Source organism: Sporobolomyces salmoneus (genome assembly GCF_050403485.1).
Source record: "Sporobolomyces salmoneus JCM6883 DNA, S_salmoneus_JCM6883_v1_ctg2, whole genome shotgun sequence".
Taxonomy (NCBI): Eukaryota; Fungi; Basidiomycota; class Microbotryomycetes; order Sporidiobolales; family Sporidiobolaceae; genus Sporobolomyces; species Sporobolomyces salmoneus.
Window position 1 is genome coordinate 295,355 of NW_027481161.1, and position 14,370 is coordinate 309,724.

Sequence of the window (14,370 nt, forward strand, 5' to 3'; positions counted from 1 at the left end):
TCCCCTCCGTTTCTCAAACGACTCGGATGCAGCTCTCAATCTCCCCGATCATGGTCGCAACGAGCGCTGTCGAAGGTCCCTCGAACATTCCCGGATACTCTATCGCCGCCGGAATGACCTCCCCCGCCTCGAAAGGAACTGCAGCTATTCTCTCGACGGCAACTCAGGCTTCAAACGCCGGAGGATCAGGGATCAATACGGATCTCGCCCTTGGACTCGGGTTGGGATTGGGTATCTCTGCACTACTTGCGGTTGCTGTGAGTCTACATCCGACGCTCTATCTCGTTGCCGATTAAACCTGATTCTCTTGCCCCACTTTCGATAATTCGATTCCGAATTCTTCGTGACAGGCTATCGTCTACGTCCTTCACTCGCGCAAGGCTCGACAAGTTGACTTCGAGAGACGTGCAGAGCGAATTCGGGAAACAGTCGAAACGGCGAAAACTCGTCCCGTCGCAAACTGAACAAAGCTCGAATCCCGGTAAGTTTTTCTTTCGAACCGTTCTTCCGTCGTCTCTTCGCTGACTAGGGATCTTGCCTTGCAGTCTCCCACCTCGAATACTTCCCCTATATCATAGTCTACCTGTATCTGCGCCTCGTATTCTCTCCGTCATCCATTTGTCGTCACTTCTACTCACTTACTTTTGTCGTTTTTCTCTTTTCATGTACCGAATTTTAACTTCCTGTTCCCTTGAGCTGTAATCTCCGTCCTTCTCCCACTGACGGCATCGTCCCCCGGCAGAGACTCGGCCACAAACGCCGTTACATTCTGAGGTGGCTTGCTCGTCAAGGGAACGGAAAACCCTCGCTCACCTCGATTCTTGTCCCTCTACTCCTTGGATCCCTCCTCCGCCTTGACAAGTCTTATCTCTCTCCAATTTCACTCGCACGCGAGAACACGAGCAGGAGAAGGAGGGAAACTCGACCTGAATCCGGTAAAGAATCTCGACATTTTCGCTGAATCAGGAAGTTGAGCAACGTCCACTTTCGATTTCCGTCTCTGGATTTCTCCCTCTGGGCTTCCTCGTCCGTACTCGACTCGACAAAATAACGCTTCGGTTCAATGGAATTAGCATCCGGAACGGGCGATTAAGCTCTCGAAGAACACGCATCAACGTGAGGAGGAGGAAGCAAGTTTCGTGATCGGTCTCTCCTCTCTTCTTTCTTCTTCTCTCTCCTTTGTCACTCCCACCGTCACTCTCGTTTCCTCGCCCGTCGTCGTCACAACAGCGCTGGTCGCTTTCGACTCTGTTCAAGTCTCCCGTTTGCGCAATCGTCGCTTCGTCAAGATGAAGTTCTCTCTCGCCCTCGTTTCGTTTGTTGTTGTACCCCTTACTCTCGCATTCCCTGTCGCCGGTAAGTCTGCTCTCCCTCGTGACGTCTGCCCTCGCGACGTTACTCTCGCCCTATTGGATCTGGGTCGCTGACGATGTCCTCGCGTAACAGATTCGAGCCTCGAGCCAAGAGCATGGAACTGCAAGTCACCTTTCCAGTGTCGAACCCAGAGACTCCCAGCCAATAGTCGTCACGCGTGTGTTCAGAATGTTTGCACTTTCAGTCAGTTTTCGTTTCCTTTCTTCCCTGCACTCGAGTGAGCTGACTCCCTTCTTTGCGCAGCCTGTAACGCTGGGCTTCAGAAAGTTGGTCAACAATGCCTCGCCGCTAACTCGACCTCTTCCACATCCACTCCTTCCTGGTCTGTCGTCCCGAGCTCAACTTCGATTTCATCTTCTGCCTCCTCGACCTCCACTACGGCCGCGCAACCTGTCGCAACGATCCTACCGAACGTACTCGCAAGTTCAGGAGTAACGAGTTTCCTCGCGAAACCGAATACGAACGCGATCGCTTCCTGGTACCGTGCGAGTTCGCCTCAGGATTCGACGAATGGTCATTCTTGGTGCTAGTGAGTTCTCCTCGTCGTTCCTCTCGAGTATAATGACTCCGGTACTGACTCGAGTGTTTCTTACAGCTACCCTTGTTCGTCCTGAGCTCAACCCTTCACAAGGGGATTCGAAACTGACTTCTCCCTTTCGCAGACAATAACGATACGCCCGGTTTCGCAATCTCGCTCAAAACGATGCTCGACAATTTCGGTGGAGACGCCATGGCAGCTCGTAAAGCTTATTGCGGTCTCGAAGCCGTTGTCACAAATCCGACGACTGGCGAACAGCTCACCCTTTACGTCGCTGATGCGTTCGACGACGCTTGGGTCCTTACACCTACTTCGATCGATGTGATGTATAACTCGGTAACCTCATCAACGTCAGTCGGAGGGACGTCATGAGCTGACCGTTTTCGTCGTTTCGTCATAGTTCTCGAAACTGTTCGGAAGAGTTACGACGAACGAGAACGATGTAGTCAAGAACGCGTCGTGGTACTTTACCGGGAATCGAAACGCTAGGTACGCGTTCAACTCGGTCGGGAACTAGTAGGTTGGAGTGACGAGCAGGTTCTGAAAGTTTTCTCTTATCGTTTGAGGTTGTATTGTTATCGAGACGTTCTCTCCGCAAGCTTCAGTCTTGTATCGCAGCATCGAATAGAGAGAACGAGAGAATAAGATGTAATATTGAGCACGACCGTGACGAGAGGAACCATATGAAACGAGAGAAATGTGAGAGACAAAGAGAACAACAAGATGCGATTCGCTGCGAAACGCTTTTCGGTGAGGGATCGGTCGTCGCTTAGTAGCTGCACGAAGGAGGAAGAAGGAGTCAGTATATAGCTCGAATATGCTCAAGAAGGGAGAAAAAGCAGTCGAAAGACGAAGCTATCTCCGATTTTTCTCCTGAAGTGAAAAATGCGACTTACACTTCCAAGACATACCTCTCCTCATCTTTAAGTTTAGAGATGTGTTCTTGTGCTTCCTCGACAGTTTTGCCGGCTCCAACGAAAGAATTGACGAGGGCCTCGTAAACGTCGGGGACGGGCCAAGCTGTGAGCAGAAAACGACGTCAGTCACTCGCTCGGTCACACAATCGACAGCAAGCAGGCGCTTACTAGGTCCACAGAGGAAGAATGCTCCATTGTCGGTATCTAAGAGTTTCGCGAGAAGTTCCGCATCCTCAGCAATCTTGTGTTGAATGTAAACTTTCTTATCGGTATCACGCGAGAACGCGAGTCCCAAATGAGAGACGACTCCTTCTTGGAAGTAGGCTTCGAGTTCTTCTCCGTACAAGTACTCTTGTCCACGGTGACGAGAACCGAAGTAGTAAACGAGAGGACCGACTTCCTTGCCTTGAGCTTTTTGCCAGGCTCGTTCTTGGATGAAGGCTCGGAAGGGAGCAGCTCCGGTACCGAGACCGGCCATGACGACGGGTTGAGTATCGAGAGGAGGGAGCTAGAGAAAGCGAGGGAATCAGTCGAAGATTCCCGTGAGAGAAAGGAAGAGTTCGCAACTCACCTTCATAACGGAAGGCTTAACGGAAGCCATGACCTTGTCTCCAGGCTTCAACCCAGCAAGGTATCGAGTGCATTGACCGAATCGGGGAGATCCTGCAGATTCGACAAGAACGAGTCAATAACGGAGAAAGAACGAAAAGGAACGAGAGAGCTCACCCTTGGGAGTCTGCCATTCAACAGTAACGATGAGGAGATGAACCGAGTCTCCAACAAAGTTTTGCGAAGATGCGATCGAGTAATGACGAGGGTGAATCTCCTCGATTTCTCGAACGAGGTCTTCGATAGTAGGCTTCGCCGAAGGGAATTGACGGAGGATGTCGGCGTACGTAACGGTATCCATCTCGCTCATCTTCTTGAAAGTCGAGTTTCCGTCAGGGCAGGCGATGAATCGAAGAGCTCGTTCCTCGTTCTTGTTCGTCGCGTATTTCGAAAGAGTCTCGTAGAACGACTTTCCAGGCTTTCCGAAGATGTCGAGGTTTTGCTGGAAGACTTGGAAGACGGTTCGTTGTTCGATACGAGAAGGGTCGACTCGAGAAGGAATAGAAATGATCGCCTCCGGGTCGAGTCCGTACCATTCGAGGAATTCATTGACCTCGTTCGTGTCGTTCCAACCGTGAATACCGAGAGCTTCTCCAATCGCGTACTTGAGTCCGGTACCTTCGGTCGAGAACTCGATGTGGAAAACGTTTCGATCGTAAGTGTTGGGAGTGAGTCGACGGTTTTCGGTAACGGTGATGAGGAAGTTCTTCTCGGGAAGATCGGGTCGAAGTTTCTCCTCGAACGATTCCTCCGTTTTGAACGCTTCGGGGAACAAGAGACGATGAGCGGCCGAGTGCCACGATTGAGAGGGAGTCCCGACGATCGAAGCGGCAGGTTCGGGGAAAGTGCGGTCGGGGTTAGGTCCAGAGGCGGTCGCGACGAGGGAAGTAGGGAGGGAAGCGGGGAGTTCGACTTTGTTACCTTCCTCATCGACGGGTTCTTCTGCCCACGACGCTTCAACGTTGATCTTCTCAAGAGCGTTTCGGACAGCTCCGTTGGCTTCGACGAGTTTCGCCGATTTCCAGTTCGAGAACGAAGGGGTTTGAGCGAGGAGAGAGACGAGATCCTTCGCAGAGATGGTCGAAGGGAGGTAGAGAGTCCAGAAGACGATCTCGGCGACATCGGCCGCACGAACTTGTTGAGCTTTCGCGACCTTGTCGGCGTCGATAACGAAAACGTGACCTTTTCCTCCATTCGCGAGTTCGACGAGAGCCTTGCGAGCCGAGTAAGGAAGCTTCGTCTTGAAGTCCTCCTGGTTCCAATTCGCCGAGAAGACGATGCGAGTGTCGGAAGAGACGCTCGAAGTCGAGATGGGTTCGTAGGCCTTGAAAACGGCAGCCGGGTTCGCGAGGAAGAGGAGGGAAGGAGGGGAAGTCGCGGCGACGGAAGAGAGAGGAAACGATTCCTTCTTGGACGCACCGGCAGCTTCGAGGAGAAGAGCGGCTTGTTGAACTCCTCCTTGACGGTAGTTGTCGTAACGAACGTCGAGTTTCGAAACGACTCCAGTCGAAGCACCCGAGAAGGCAGTCGCGAGAGCAACGGGAACCTTTTCAGTTTCTCCAGACGAAGAGTCGAGATCCCAGAAGACGGCGAGTTTCGCTTGAGCCGGAAGGAGAGACTTGAGCGAGGCGGAGTTCGATTTTCCAGAGATTTCGGCAGCTCGTTCAGCCCATTCTTGAACGGTAGGAACGGACGAAGTCGAGACGGAGAGGGATCGAACCTTGAGGGGAGACGCCTTCTCGTAAACCGAAGAGAGAACTTCCTCGTAAAGACCTCCGTTCGTCTCTTCGTCCTCCGTGTAGACGTGAAGGGACTTGACCGACTTGGGGAGGGCTTCGAAGAGTTGTTCAGTCGACCAAGGCTTGAGAACACGAACGCTCAAGACTCCGACGTCCGAGTTGCTCGAGGCGGCGATGGCGGCTTTCGCGTTCGCAGAGTAGGTCGAAGCGGGAAGGACGAGGACCTTGGTCGCCGAGTCGGATCCCGAGTAGGTGAAGAAGGGGAGAGCCGACGAGAGAGTCGCTTCGAGGGATTGAGCGGGAGAGGAAGATGAGGAAGAGGTCGAGAGGGAAGAGTTGAGTTGGCGACCCGAAGTAAGTCCATCGAAAACGTTGACGAGGTCGTGACCCGATTGAGCGACCGTCTTTGCCAATCCAGTTCCCACACTGACTGCTTCCTCGGGAGTCTCAGAGAAGACGACAGCCCCGTTCCATCCACCTTGACTAAGCTGTTTCGCACCTTCCAACACGGCTCCGAGTTGAGGGACTTGAACGAGCGTGGGTTCTCCTTCTTCGTTCTTGACGAGCGAGCTGGTTTGAGCCGAAACGTGGAAAGTAGCGGCAGGGCGTTGATCGTTCGAAGGAAGGGAGAGGAGGGAGGGAACGAGGGAAAGGAAAGATTCAGTCGAAGCGAGTACCGAAACGGGTTTGTCCTTGTTGTCGACTCCTTTCGATGAGAATGCGGCCGATTGAACGTATCCTACGAGCGCCTGTCCGGCTCCGGCTCTCGTTGCCATTTGATAAATGGCGACATCCGAACTCGATTCCAACTTTTGTCCGAACGAGAGTTCAGAGTCGTACGTGAAGACGGCGGCCGAGTTGGCAGCAGCTTCTTGCTCGAGGATCGAGTGTACAGACTGCATCGCGGCGGAGTGTCGAAGCGAGTGTGGAAAGGGAAAGCAAATTTAAAAGTTTCGGATCGCGGAATTGATTTCGAAAAAAATGAATGCCGCGCGACTCTTTCCTGAGGGTAGCGGACGGTAGCTGCCGGTTTATGCATGTCTAGTAACACCCAGATAAACGCGCAACGAATTCCCAGCAAGTTGATTGAATTTCGAGAAACGCGGACCCTTCACCTTTGTCTCACCCCACTCTCGCTCGCTACACGCTTTAACACCAGCTGAACAGGTCCCGCTCCCTTCGTTCCTCGCTCGCTATGGCGACTCAGCACGCAGCACCGTTGGATCCGACAAATTCCCCTCTCCCTTCTGCGAAACAAGCCAACACCTCATCGAACTCGAACTCTGTCCACAGCTCTCCCGCTAGTCACCACCACCCATCACCTTGGAAGCGCATGGTCGGGAGACTATCGAGGAAGAACTCGGTCGTAGCCGGCGAGGGTTCAAACTCTCCCAATTTGTCTCTCAACGACGACGATACCAACTTCTTCTCTCCTCCCCCTCTACCTGGCTCACCGAATCTAGGGAACGCTCTTTACAATTCTACCTCAAGCGTCAACTCACCAGGCCAAGTAGGAGAGAGGGAGGGTTATTTCGATCCGGGAATTTCGAGCGGTGCAACAGGAGGTCTCTCGAGCCCAGCGCCGAGTCAAAGAAGTTGGAAAACGACCGCGATGGCGAGTCCAGACCTCAGTAAAGAGAATCTAAGATCGAGTACAGGAGGGAAAATGGCGAGACTCGGGAGTAGCAGCGGGAAGGGGACAGACAAATTCCGTTCTTTGGGTCGGTCAGCTGGGAGAAATCATCCAGGATCGCCTCAGACTGCAGACCCGACACAGACGTCGTTCAGGATTACATCGGGTCCTGTTCCGTCCGGTTCAAACTCGAAAGAAGGAGGAGGAGGAGGACACACTTTACCTCGATTCCTTCGTCGAGTCGCTTCTGCACCCAATACGAAAGCCCTCTTCTCTGGAGGTCTCTTCTCATCCTCGTCGAACGCTTCCTCTTCCTCCACCGACAAGAGCTACCCGTACCCTCCTTCGAAAAACGCTTTCCTTTCGCCAAACTCGAGATCGACTGATCAAATCCCTCCTCTTCCCACTGGAGTCATCCCCGTCGGCGACGTCAACGATTCAGGAATCTCGATGAATGGAGGTAGTAGCAGTCAAGGTTCGACATCTCGATTCACCTCGAAACAGAAGAACTCGTCGAAATCTTCCGGATCAGAACGAGAAAAGTCTACTTCAAGTTCGAACCGCTCGTCTTCGCACAAACAACAGTCGACTGAAACTTCCAACAACTCTCCCACTCGCTCTCGTTCTTCCCCTACGATCGCGAACAAATCCCCATCTCTCCTCGCTCCTCCATCTCCGAATCTCGGAACGACTTCGCTCAATAACGGAGGATTGGCAGGTTCACCTCGAGCCGCGTTCCGTCGTACCTATTCTTCATCATCGATTCGAGTACGGAATCGAGAAGTGGGACCTTCGAGCTTCCAGAAGATCAAATTGTTGGGGAAAGGAGATGTCGGGAAAGTTTACCTCGTGAGGGAGAAACAGAGTCAGACATTGTATGCGATGAAAGTGTTGTCGAAGAAGGAAATGATCAAGAGGAACAAGATCAAACGTGCTCTCGCTGAAGAGGTGAGTAACGTCCATGTCTCTTTACAAAAAGAAGAGGATTGACGTTCCTCACTTCATAGGAAATTCTCGCTGGTTCGAATCATCCCTTCATCGTCACTCTATACCACTCTTTCCAATCCGACGACTACCTCTACCTTTGTGAGTCCTCCTGTCACTTCGGCCCTTCGCCGCAATTGAGGGAGACTCACCTATCCATTCCTGCTAGGCATGGAATACTGCATGGGAGGAGAGTTCTTCCGAGCTCTACAAACTCGACCCGGCAAATGCCTACCTGAAGAAGACGCGAAATTCTATGCTGCCGAAGTCGTTGCTGCTCTCGAATACCTTCATTTAATGGGATTCATTTACCGGGATCTCAAGCCAGAGAGTACGTCCCATCTCCCACGCCATGCTCTAACCTCGAGACTGACGCTCTCTCGTTACGAACAGACATTCTGCTGCATCAAACGGGTCACATCATGCTTTCAGATTTCGATCTCTCGAAACAATCCGATTCGTTCGGAGGTGCGCCGGCTGGGATCAAGATGATCACGCCGAACGGTGTACCGCTCGTAGATACAAAGAGTTGTATAGCTGATTTCAGGACAAATTCGTGAGTTCTCTTCGGAGGGACTTTTTTGATGAGACGATATCTGATCCAGTCGTTGTCTTTCCTCTAATTAGCTTTGTAGGAACCGAAGGTGAGTAACAAGACTCTCATCGTTGACCTGCGGATCGTGTTTATCGCTCATTCTTATTCTCCTTCCAGAATATATCTGTCCCGAAGTCATCAACGGAAGAGGGCATAGCTCTGCTGTCGACTGGTACGTCCGAATAGTCTCTCAGTAATGACTCGAGTAATTACTGGAAACTGTTTCGGTGACGTGCAGGTGGACGTTCGGAATTCTCGTTTTCGAAATGCTTTACGGTTGTACTCCCTTCAAAGGTTCGAATCGACACGCGACCTTCTCCAACGTCCTCCGCAACGAACCCTCATTTCCGGATCACCCTGCGACGACGACAGTCTGCAAAAGCGTCATCAAACGGTTACTCTGCAAGGACGAGCACAAGAGGTTAGGGAGTCAAAGTGGTGCGAGTGAAGTGAAACAGCATAAATGGTTCGCGAGTATCAATTGGGGTTTGTTGAGACATCAGAAACCTCCGATCATTCCTGCTGTATCGTGAGTACCGTTCTCATCCTCTTGTCATTTTGCTCTCCGAATCGCTAACTTTCTGTCGCTGTTGCAGTACAAAACAAGAAGGAGCCAATTTCCGTTCGATACGAGAATCGAAATCGCTCGACCTCGAAGGACAAGCGGCGTGGTTACCTTGGCCAGAAGCAGAGGACGGGTTCTCTTCTTCACCGATTCCGACGCCGAACGGAACACCCGCCGCGACTCCTCATCTTGAACTTCCACCCACGACAACGACGACGACGTCGATGAAACGATCGGGAAGCGGGTCAAGTCAAGGTCAGGTTTCGTACCTTGGAAAGGAGATCAAGGAATAGCTCGCTCCTTCGCCGCTGTCGTAACCGTCGTCTCGAAACCCACTGCGCCTATCGATGACGATCTACGACCTATCACTCTCTCGCTGGCAATCACCCCAAAATCAGCTTCACAACACTGCAACACTTCTCGCAATTTTCGTTCTTTTCGATATTCCCTCTCGTTCACCTTCGTTTTACGCCTTCCGTTCTTTATTTCACGCACCCTTTGCGACGTCACTCGCTTCTCTTCTTACGTATTCCATGCTCCCTTATCCTTTGTTGACATTACTTCTTACTTCTCACGACACTCAAAAAACGACGCTCGCTCGTTCTTTTACCATGTTCTTATTCTATGCAAAGTTTCGAACCGTTCTTAGCACGATATCAGTTAACGTCGCTTCTTGTGGGTCACCTCCACGATGGACCGGCCCCTTCTGGGCTCGTAAGAAAACCCGTTTGGTACTCCAGACTTTTTTGAACGTCGAGACATCGATTTCACTTCACTCGGCGTTCTCTCCCTCTCGCTCCGCTCCTACTTTCTGCGCCTCCGCTCTCGCTTCCAGTTCCAAAGCGAGCAAATCTGTCTAATGTGAGCTCTTTCAGCCGTTTCATTCGACGAATTCATGCTGTCGTATTTTGTATGACATCTCTCATCTTTCGCTTTTCGACTGACCCTTGTTTCGACTTTCGCTGTTCTCTCGACTTAGATCGCGTAGAAGGACAGATCCGAGCAACTCTCCAAGATGGCACCTACTCAACAATCCCCTCCTTACCTAACTCCTCTCGATGCCTCGGTCGAAATCCCATCTCCTCTCGCGTCGGCCCTCCACGAGATTGAATCGCAATTCGATCTACCTACCGAGAAACTTGAAGCGATTACGGAAAAGATGTTGTGGGAGTACAATGAAGGGTTAACAAAGTTCCCGACGGAGGAAACCAAGGACACTTTCTGGTCAGTCGTCCAACTCAACAGTTTGCAGTGATGATCCACTCATTCTGGAGTCGCTATTCCTGACAGCCCAATGATCCCTTCTTACATTCAACAAATCCCCAACGGTACCGAAAAGGGAACTTTCCTCGCTTTGGATTTGGGAGGAACGAACTTGCGAGTGTGCGAAGTTACCCTCTTGGGGGAGAGCAAATGGACGATGAAGCAACAAAAGTACAAGGTTTCCGACGCCCTCAAAGTTGGAGAAGTTACCCAATTGTTCGACTACATCGCGGGATCGGTAGATCATTTCTTGACGGAAATTGGAACCGACGCTTCGGAGGATGAGAAACTTCATTTGGGATTCACCTTCTCGTTCCCTGTACTCCAAACTGCTCTCGCTGCCGGTACCCTCATTAACTGGACAAAGGTCAGTATCTTCTCTCTTTCGTTTTCCGCGAAAAACGAGAACTGAATAGAGACTTTCTTGGCAGGGTTTCGAATGCACAAACGCTGTCGGAAAGGATATCGTCCAACTTCTGCAAGAAGCTCTCGACCGTAAACACATTCACGTTCGCTGCTCGGCTCTCGTTAACGACACTTGCGGAACTTTGATGGCGGCGGCTTACGAACGAGGAGATGCTCTCTGTGGAGGAATCTTTGGAACTGGTACGAACGGAGCTTACGTCGAGGAGGTTGCGAAGATCACCAAGATGGGTTACAAGGCGGAAGAATTGGAAAAGAACAGGAAAGCCGGTTTGGACAAGATGGTCGTCAACACTGAATGTGAGTTTCGCCCTGTCTCAGTCAGCTTTTCGAAAGAATGCTCAATTGAGGAATCGTGGTTCTCACAGGGGGTGCATTTGACAACGAGGTGAGTCGACGAAAAGATCTTCTCCTTGTCCTTCAATTCCAGAAATTGATTCAGGGTCTGCTATCTGCAACAGCGAAAAGTCATGCCTTTCACTATCTTCGACAGCCGAGTGGACCGAATCTCCATCAACCCTCGCAAGCAAGCTTACGAAAAGGTGAGGCAGCGTTTTCTCTTACTGTTTGCGTCCTGTTTGTGCTCATCGATTGTTCTTCCTCTCGGTAGATGATCTCGGGAATGTGTGAGTATCCTCGTGAGATTATACCAGCCATAGCCTGAGCTGAACCAGCGTTTCTTTCGCTCCCGCAGACCTCGGAGAAGTTACCCGAAACGTTCTCCTTCACCTTGTCGACTCGCAAGTTCTCTTCAAGGGTTACTCCTCGAAAGCCCTCAACCGTCACTACGGTCTCGATACTGCCGGTGAGCCCGATTCTATTCCGGTATTCCAAGAGACTTCCCAGTTGCTGAGCCTGTTTTCTCTCTTTCTCAGTCATGTCTGCTCTCGAAGCTCCTTCAATCCCCAACTCGAAAGAATCCGGAGACGCGATCGGACACGTTCGAGATGTCATTCACTCTCAACTCGGTATCGCACAATCCCTCATCGGGGACGGAGACTGCGTCGCCGCTTCGCGCGTTTCCGAGATCGTCGGTACTCGAGGATGCCGACTTTCTGCCTGTGCGATCGCCGCGACTGTCCGACAAACCGGTAACGACAAACCCGAGGGAGACAAGGTCATTTTCGGTTTGGACGGAAGTTTGGTTGAATTCTACCCGAGGTTCGAACAACGAGTTAGGGAAGCTCTTATTGAACTTCTCGGTGAGGAAGTCGAGAAGCGAGTTAGTATCGTCATGGCGAAGGATGGTTCGGGTGTTGGAGGTGAGTTCGCAAACGGAATCAGTCATCGATTTGAGCCACACTGATTAGTTCTTGTTCCACCACACAGCTGCTCTCTGTGCGCAAGCCGCCAAGGTTATGGAAGAGAAGGGTGCCGCTACTGTTGAAAACTAGAAGCATTTAGACTACGCAAATTGAATTCTCTGTATTTTCTGTTCTTCATCTTCTTCTCCCGTCTATAGCTATCATATGTTTCGTTCGAATTCAAGGCTTAACTGGCAGTTTAATCGTTCATCCTGCCTGGGTTGTACCGCGCGGATGCGAGCTGATCCCCTCGAGGAGCGAGTCTCTCGTCCAAGGGCACCGTTTCGCACGGGTCGGAGACGTTTCGTACGACAAACCTCAGGAGCGCACTTGAGCACTGAATAGCATCTGCGCGAAATGAGCCCGGACGAGAACGCAGAATCGCGGAGTGACCCGGGTTGGGAGCGAGAAAATTACGGCTTTGACCGCAAATGACTAATTCGCTTTCGGGAAGTCACTCCTCCGAGCCCAAAAAACTCTCGTCCGGGAGATCAATTTTGCTTTTTGTCCCGGCCTGTTCTCACTCGCCCTTTGCGCTTCGCCGACCCAACTTGAACCACGACAGCTCTCACCCGTACCGATCCCGTCGACACCTTTCCGTCTCTCGTTTCTCCCTCTCCCTCTCTTTCTCAAATAACAACAACGACTTCCTCCGAGTTCCGAGTCTTTTTCCTGAATCTCTCGCTCTTCTTGAACCTCCACTCTCTCGATCACTTCTTTTGACCTGGCGTGAACCTCGATGCAACGAAGGAAGGTATGGCTCGACTGTGACCCCGGAAGAGACGACTTGGTCGCGATCCTCCTTGCCCTGCACTTGCCTCAAATCGAGCTGGTTGGGCTCTCTTCTGTGAGCTCTTCCTCCCTTCTTGTCGACTCCGACGTGCTGCTGACTCAAGATGCTCTCCGTCGTAGGTCCATGGAAACGCGGATATTGAGCACATGAGTGAGTCTTCTTCTCGCGCGCGAAGTTTGCGATTTAGACCGGCGGTGAAAACCCCTCGCAGATTCACTGATTTCGTTCCTTCGTGACAGCCTACAACTGCGTACGAGTACTCTGTTCGTTCGGTACGCCTGAGCAGATCGCCAGGATCCCCGTGTGTCAAGGTGCTGCGACTCCGCTCGTTCAAGAACCGAAATCGAAAAGCACTGTTCACGGAGTCGATGGTTTGGGAGGTGTTGAAGGTCTACTCGATCACACGTATGACATCCTGTACATTGCGTTTACTTGTTAACGACTGACGAGTGGTGTCACTGCACAGAAACCCGGTCGTCGCAGAAAAGCTCGACCAAGCTCTCAAAGGAAACGCTGTTCTAGGGATCGCTTCAGCTCTCGACGCCCTTGAACCAGGCGAGAAGCTCGACCTTGTCGGCACGGGATCGCTCACGAATATTGCGCTATTCGCGAAGATCTTCCCCCAACTGCTGCTCGACAAGGTCGAACGGATCATCCTGATGGGAGGAGCAGAAGGTCGAGGGAACAAGTCACCCGTCGCAGAGAGCAACATCCTTTGCGATGCTCACGCCGCATCGATCGTTTTCGACCTCGATCTACCTGTCGTTATTTGCGTGAGCTTTGATCTCTTTTCGATTTTTCTTGCCGATTTCCTGATCCTTTGTTGTTGCAGCCCCTCAATCTAACACATACCGCACTGTTTACACCCGATATCCACCACTCCCTTCTTCGTGGACGACGAGATCTACCGCCGACCCCTCCGCTGACTCCAACGACGAGAGATTCACTCTCAACCCGCGCTGCGACTACCATGCGCCACACTCTCTCGACGAACCTCTCCTTCTTCGCTGAAGCATACAAACGGAAGTACGACATGCCCGGTCCGCCTCTTCACGACGCTTTGACAATAGCTTACATCTCGAATCCGGAACTTTTCACCGGTTAGTCATCTCAATCTGACGAAATTCAGCCTCCTGTACTGATGTTTTCGTCGTTGACATGGTAACAGCCACTCGGTATCGAGTCGACGTTGAGCTCAGCGGTACACATTCTTTTGGTTCGACAGTCGTTGATCTTTGGGACGTGAGTCGCGAACGTTTCGTCACTTCGGGTCTCGTCCATCGTAGCTGACGAATAGACTTCGAACGAACAGTACAAATCTGGCCAGCTCGACCTCGACCCTTCGAACTGGGGTCGAACAGGGAAGAACGTCCTCGTTCTCGATTCCGTCAAAGTCGACGAATTCTGGCGAGAAGTCTTCCTTGCTACCGTCGATCGAGCGGATCTAGTTGTTCCGATCAATACGCGATCAGGTACCGTCGAGGATGAGAGTATCATGCGATATGAGGTGTGAAGCTCTACCTTGGTGATTCATAGACAGTTTCCATTTTCTTTCTTTCTCTCTTCGTCTGTTGTTGTCGTTGTATCGATACTTTGAACACCCTTACTTTGTAGTACCTATACCTCTACTTAT

General features: G+C 51.6%; 6 protein-coding genes across 6 annotated transcripts; 5 read left to right on the top strand and 1 right to left on the bottom strand.

Moving 5' to 3' along the window:
* Nucleotides 1–50: 50 nt before the first annotated feature.
* JCM6883_003630 (uncharacterized protein) lies at nucleotides 51–296 on the top strand (the record flags this gene model as incomplete). The annotated part of the gene is made up of 1 exon (XM_076628601.1): nucleotides 51–296. One exon carries the CDS (start codon nucleotides 51–53, stop codon nucleotides 294–296), a length of 246 nt encoding a protein of 81 aa, XP_076491337.1.
* Nucleotides 297–1,289: 993 nt separating this feature from the next.
* Nucleotides 1,290–2,429, top strand: JCM6883_003631 (uncharacterized protein; the record flags this gene model as incomplete). Its single annotated transcript, XM_076628602.1, has 6 exons — nucleotides 1,290–1,356; nucleotides 1,447–1,557; nucleotides 1,618–1,903; nucleotides 1,970–1,977; nucleotides 2,037–2,248; nucleotides 2,313–2,429. 6 exons carry the CDS (start codon nucleotides 1,290–1,292, stop codon nucleotides 2,427–2,429), a joined length of 801 nt encoding a protein of 266 aa, XP_076491338.1.
* A 252-nt stretch (nucleotides 2,430–2,681) lies between these two features.
* On the bottom strand, nucleotides 2,682–6,079 carry MET10 (sulfite reductase subunit alpha; the record flags this gene model as incomplete). The annotated part of the gene is made up of 5 exons (XM_076628603.1): nucleotides 2,682–2,688; nucleotides 2,809–2,932; nucleotides 2,998–3,337; nucleotides 3,401–3,492; nucleotides 3,556–6,079. 5 exons carry the CDS (start codon nucleotides 6,077–6,079, stop codon nucleotides 2,682–2,684), a joined length of 3,087 nt encoding a protein of 1,028 aa, XP_076491339.1.
* A 293-nt stretch (nucleotides 6,080–6,372) lies between these two features.
* On the top strand, nucleotides 6,373–9,247 carry JCM6883_003633 (serine/threonine-protein kinase; the record flags this gene model as incomplete). Its single annotated transcript, XM_076628604.1, has 8 exons — nucleotides 6,373–7,758; nucleotides 7,818–7,896; nucleotides 7,964–8,125; nucleotides 8,188–8,350; nucleotides 8,422–8,438; nucleotides 8,507–8,561; nucleotides 8,628–8,918; nucleotides 8,986–9,247. 8 exons carry the CDS (start codon nucleotides 6,373–6,375, stop codon nucleotides 9,245–9,247), a joined length of 2,415 nt encoding a protein of 804 aa, XP_076491340.1.
* A 722-nt stretch (nucleotides 9,248–9,969) lies between these two features.
* JCM6883_003634 (uncharacterized protein) lies at nucleotides 9,970–12,034 on the top strand (the record flags this gene model as incomplete). The annotated part of the gene is made up of 9 exons (XM_076628605.1): nucleotides 9,970–10,178; nucleotides 10,245–10,584; nucleotides 10,649–10,940; nucleotides 11,009–11,028; nucleotides 11,102–11,182; nucleotides 11,251–11,266; nucleotides 11,335–11,445; nucleotides 11,516–11,902; nucleotides 11,970–12,034. 9 exons carry the CDS (start codon nucleotides 9,970–9,972, stop codon nucleotides 12,032–12,034), a joined length of 1,521 nt encoding a protein of 506 aa, XP_076491341.1.
* Nucleotides 12,035–12,683: 649 nt separating this feature from the next.
* On the top strand, nucleotides 12,684–14,250 carry JCM6883_003635 (nucleoside hydrolase; the record flags this gene model as incomplete). Its single annotated transcript, XM_076628606.1, has 7 exons — nucleotides 12,684–12,791; nucleotides 12,857–12,887; nucleotides 12,977–13,142; nucleotides 13,204–13,510; nucleotides 13,570–13,837; nucleotides 13,906–13,979; nucleotides 14,050–14,250. The coding sequence occupies 7 exons, from the start codon at nucleotides 12,684–12,686 to the stop codon at nucleotides 14,248–14,250; spliced, it is 1,155 nt and encodes a 384-aa protein (XP_076491342.1).
* Between the last annotated feature and the right edge of the window lie 120 nt (nucleotides 14,251–14,370).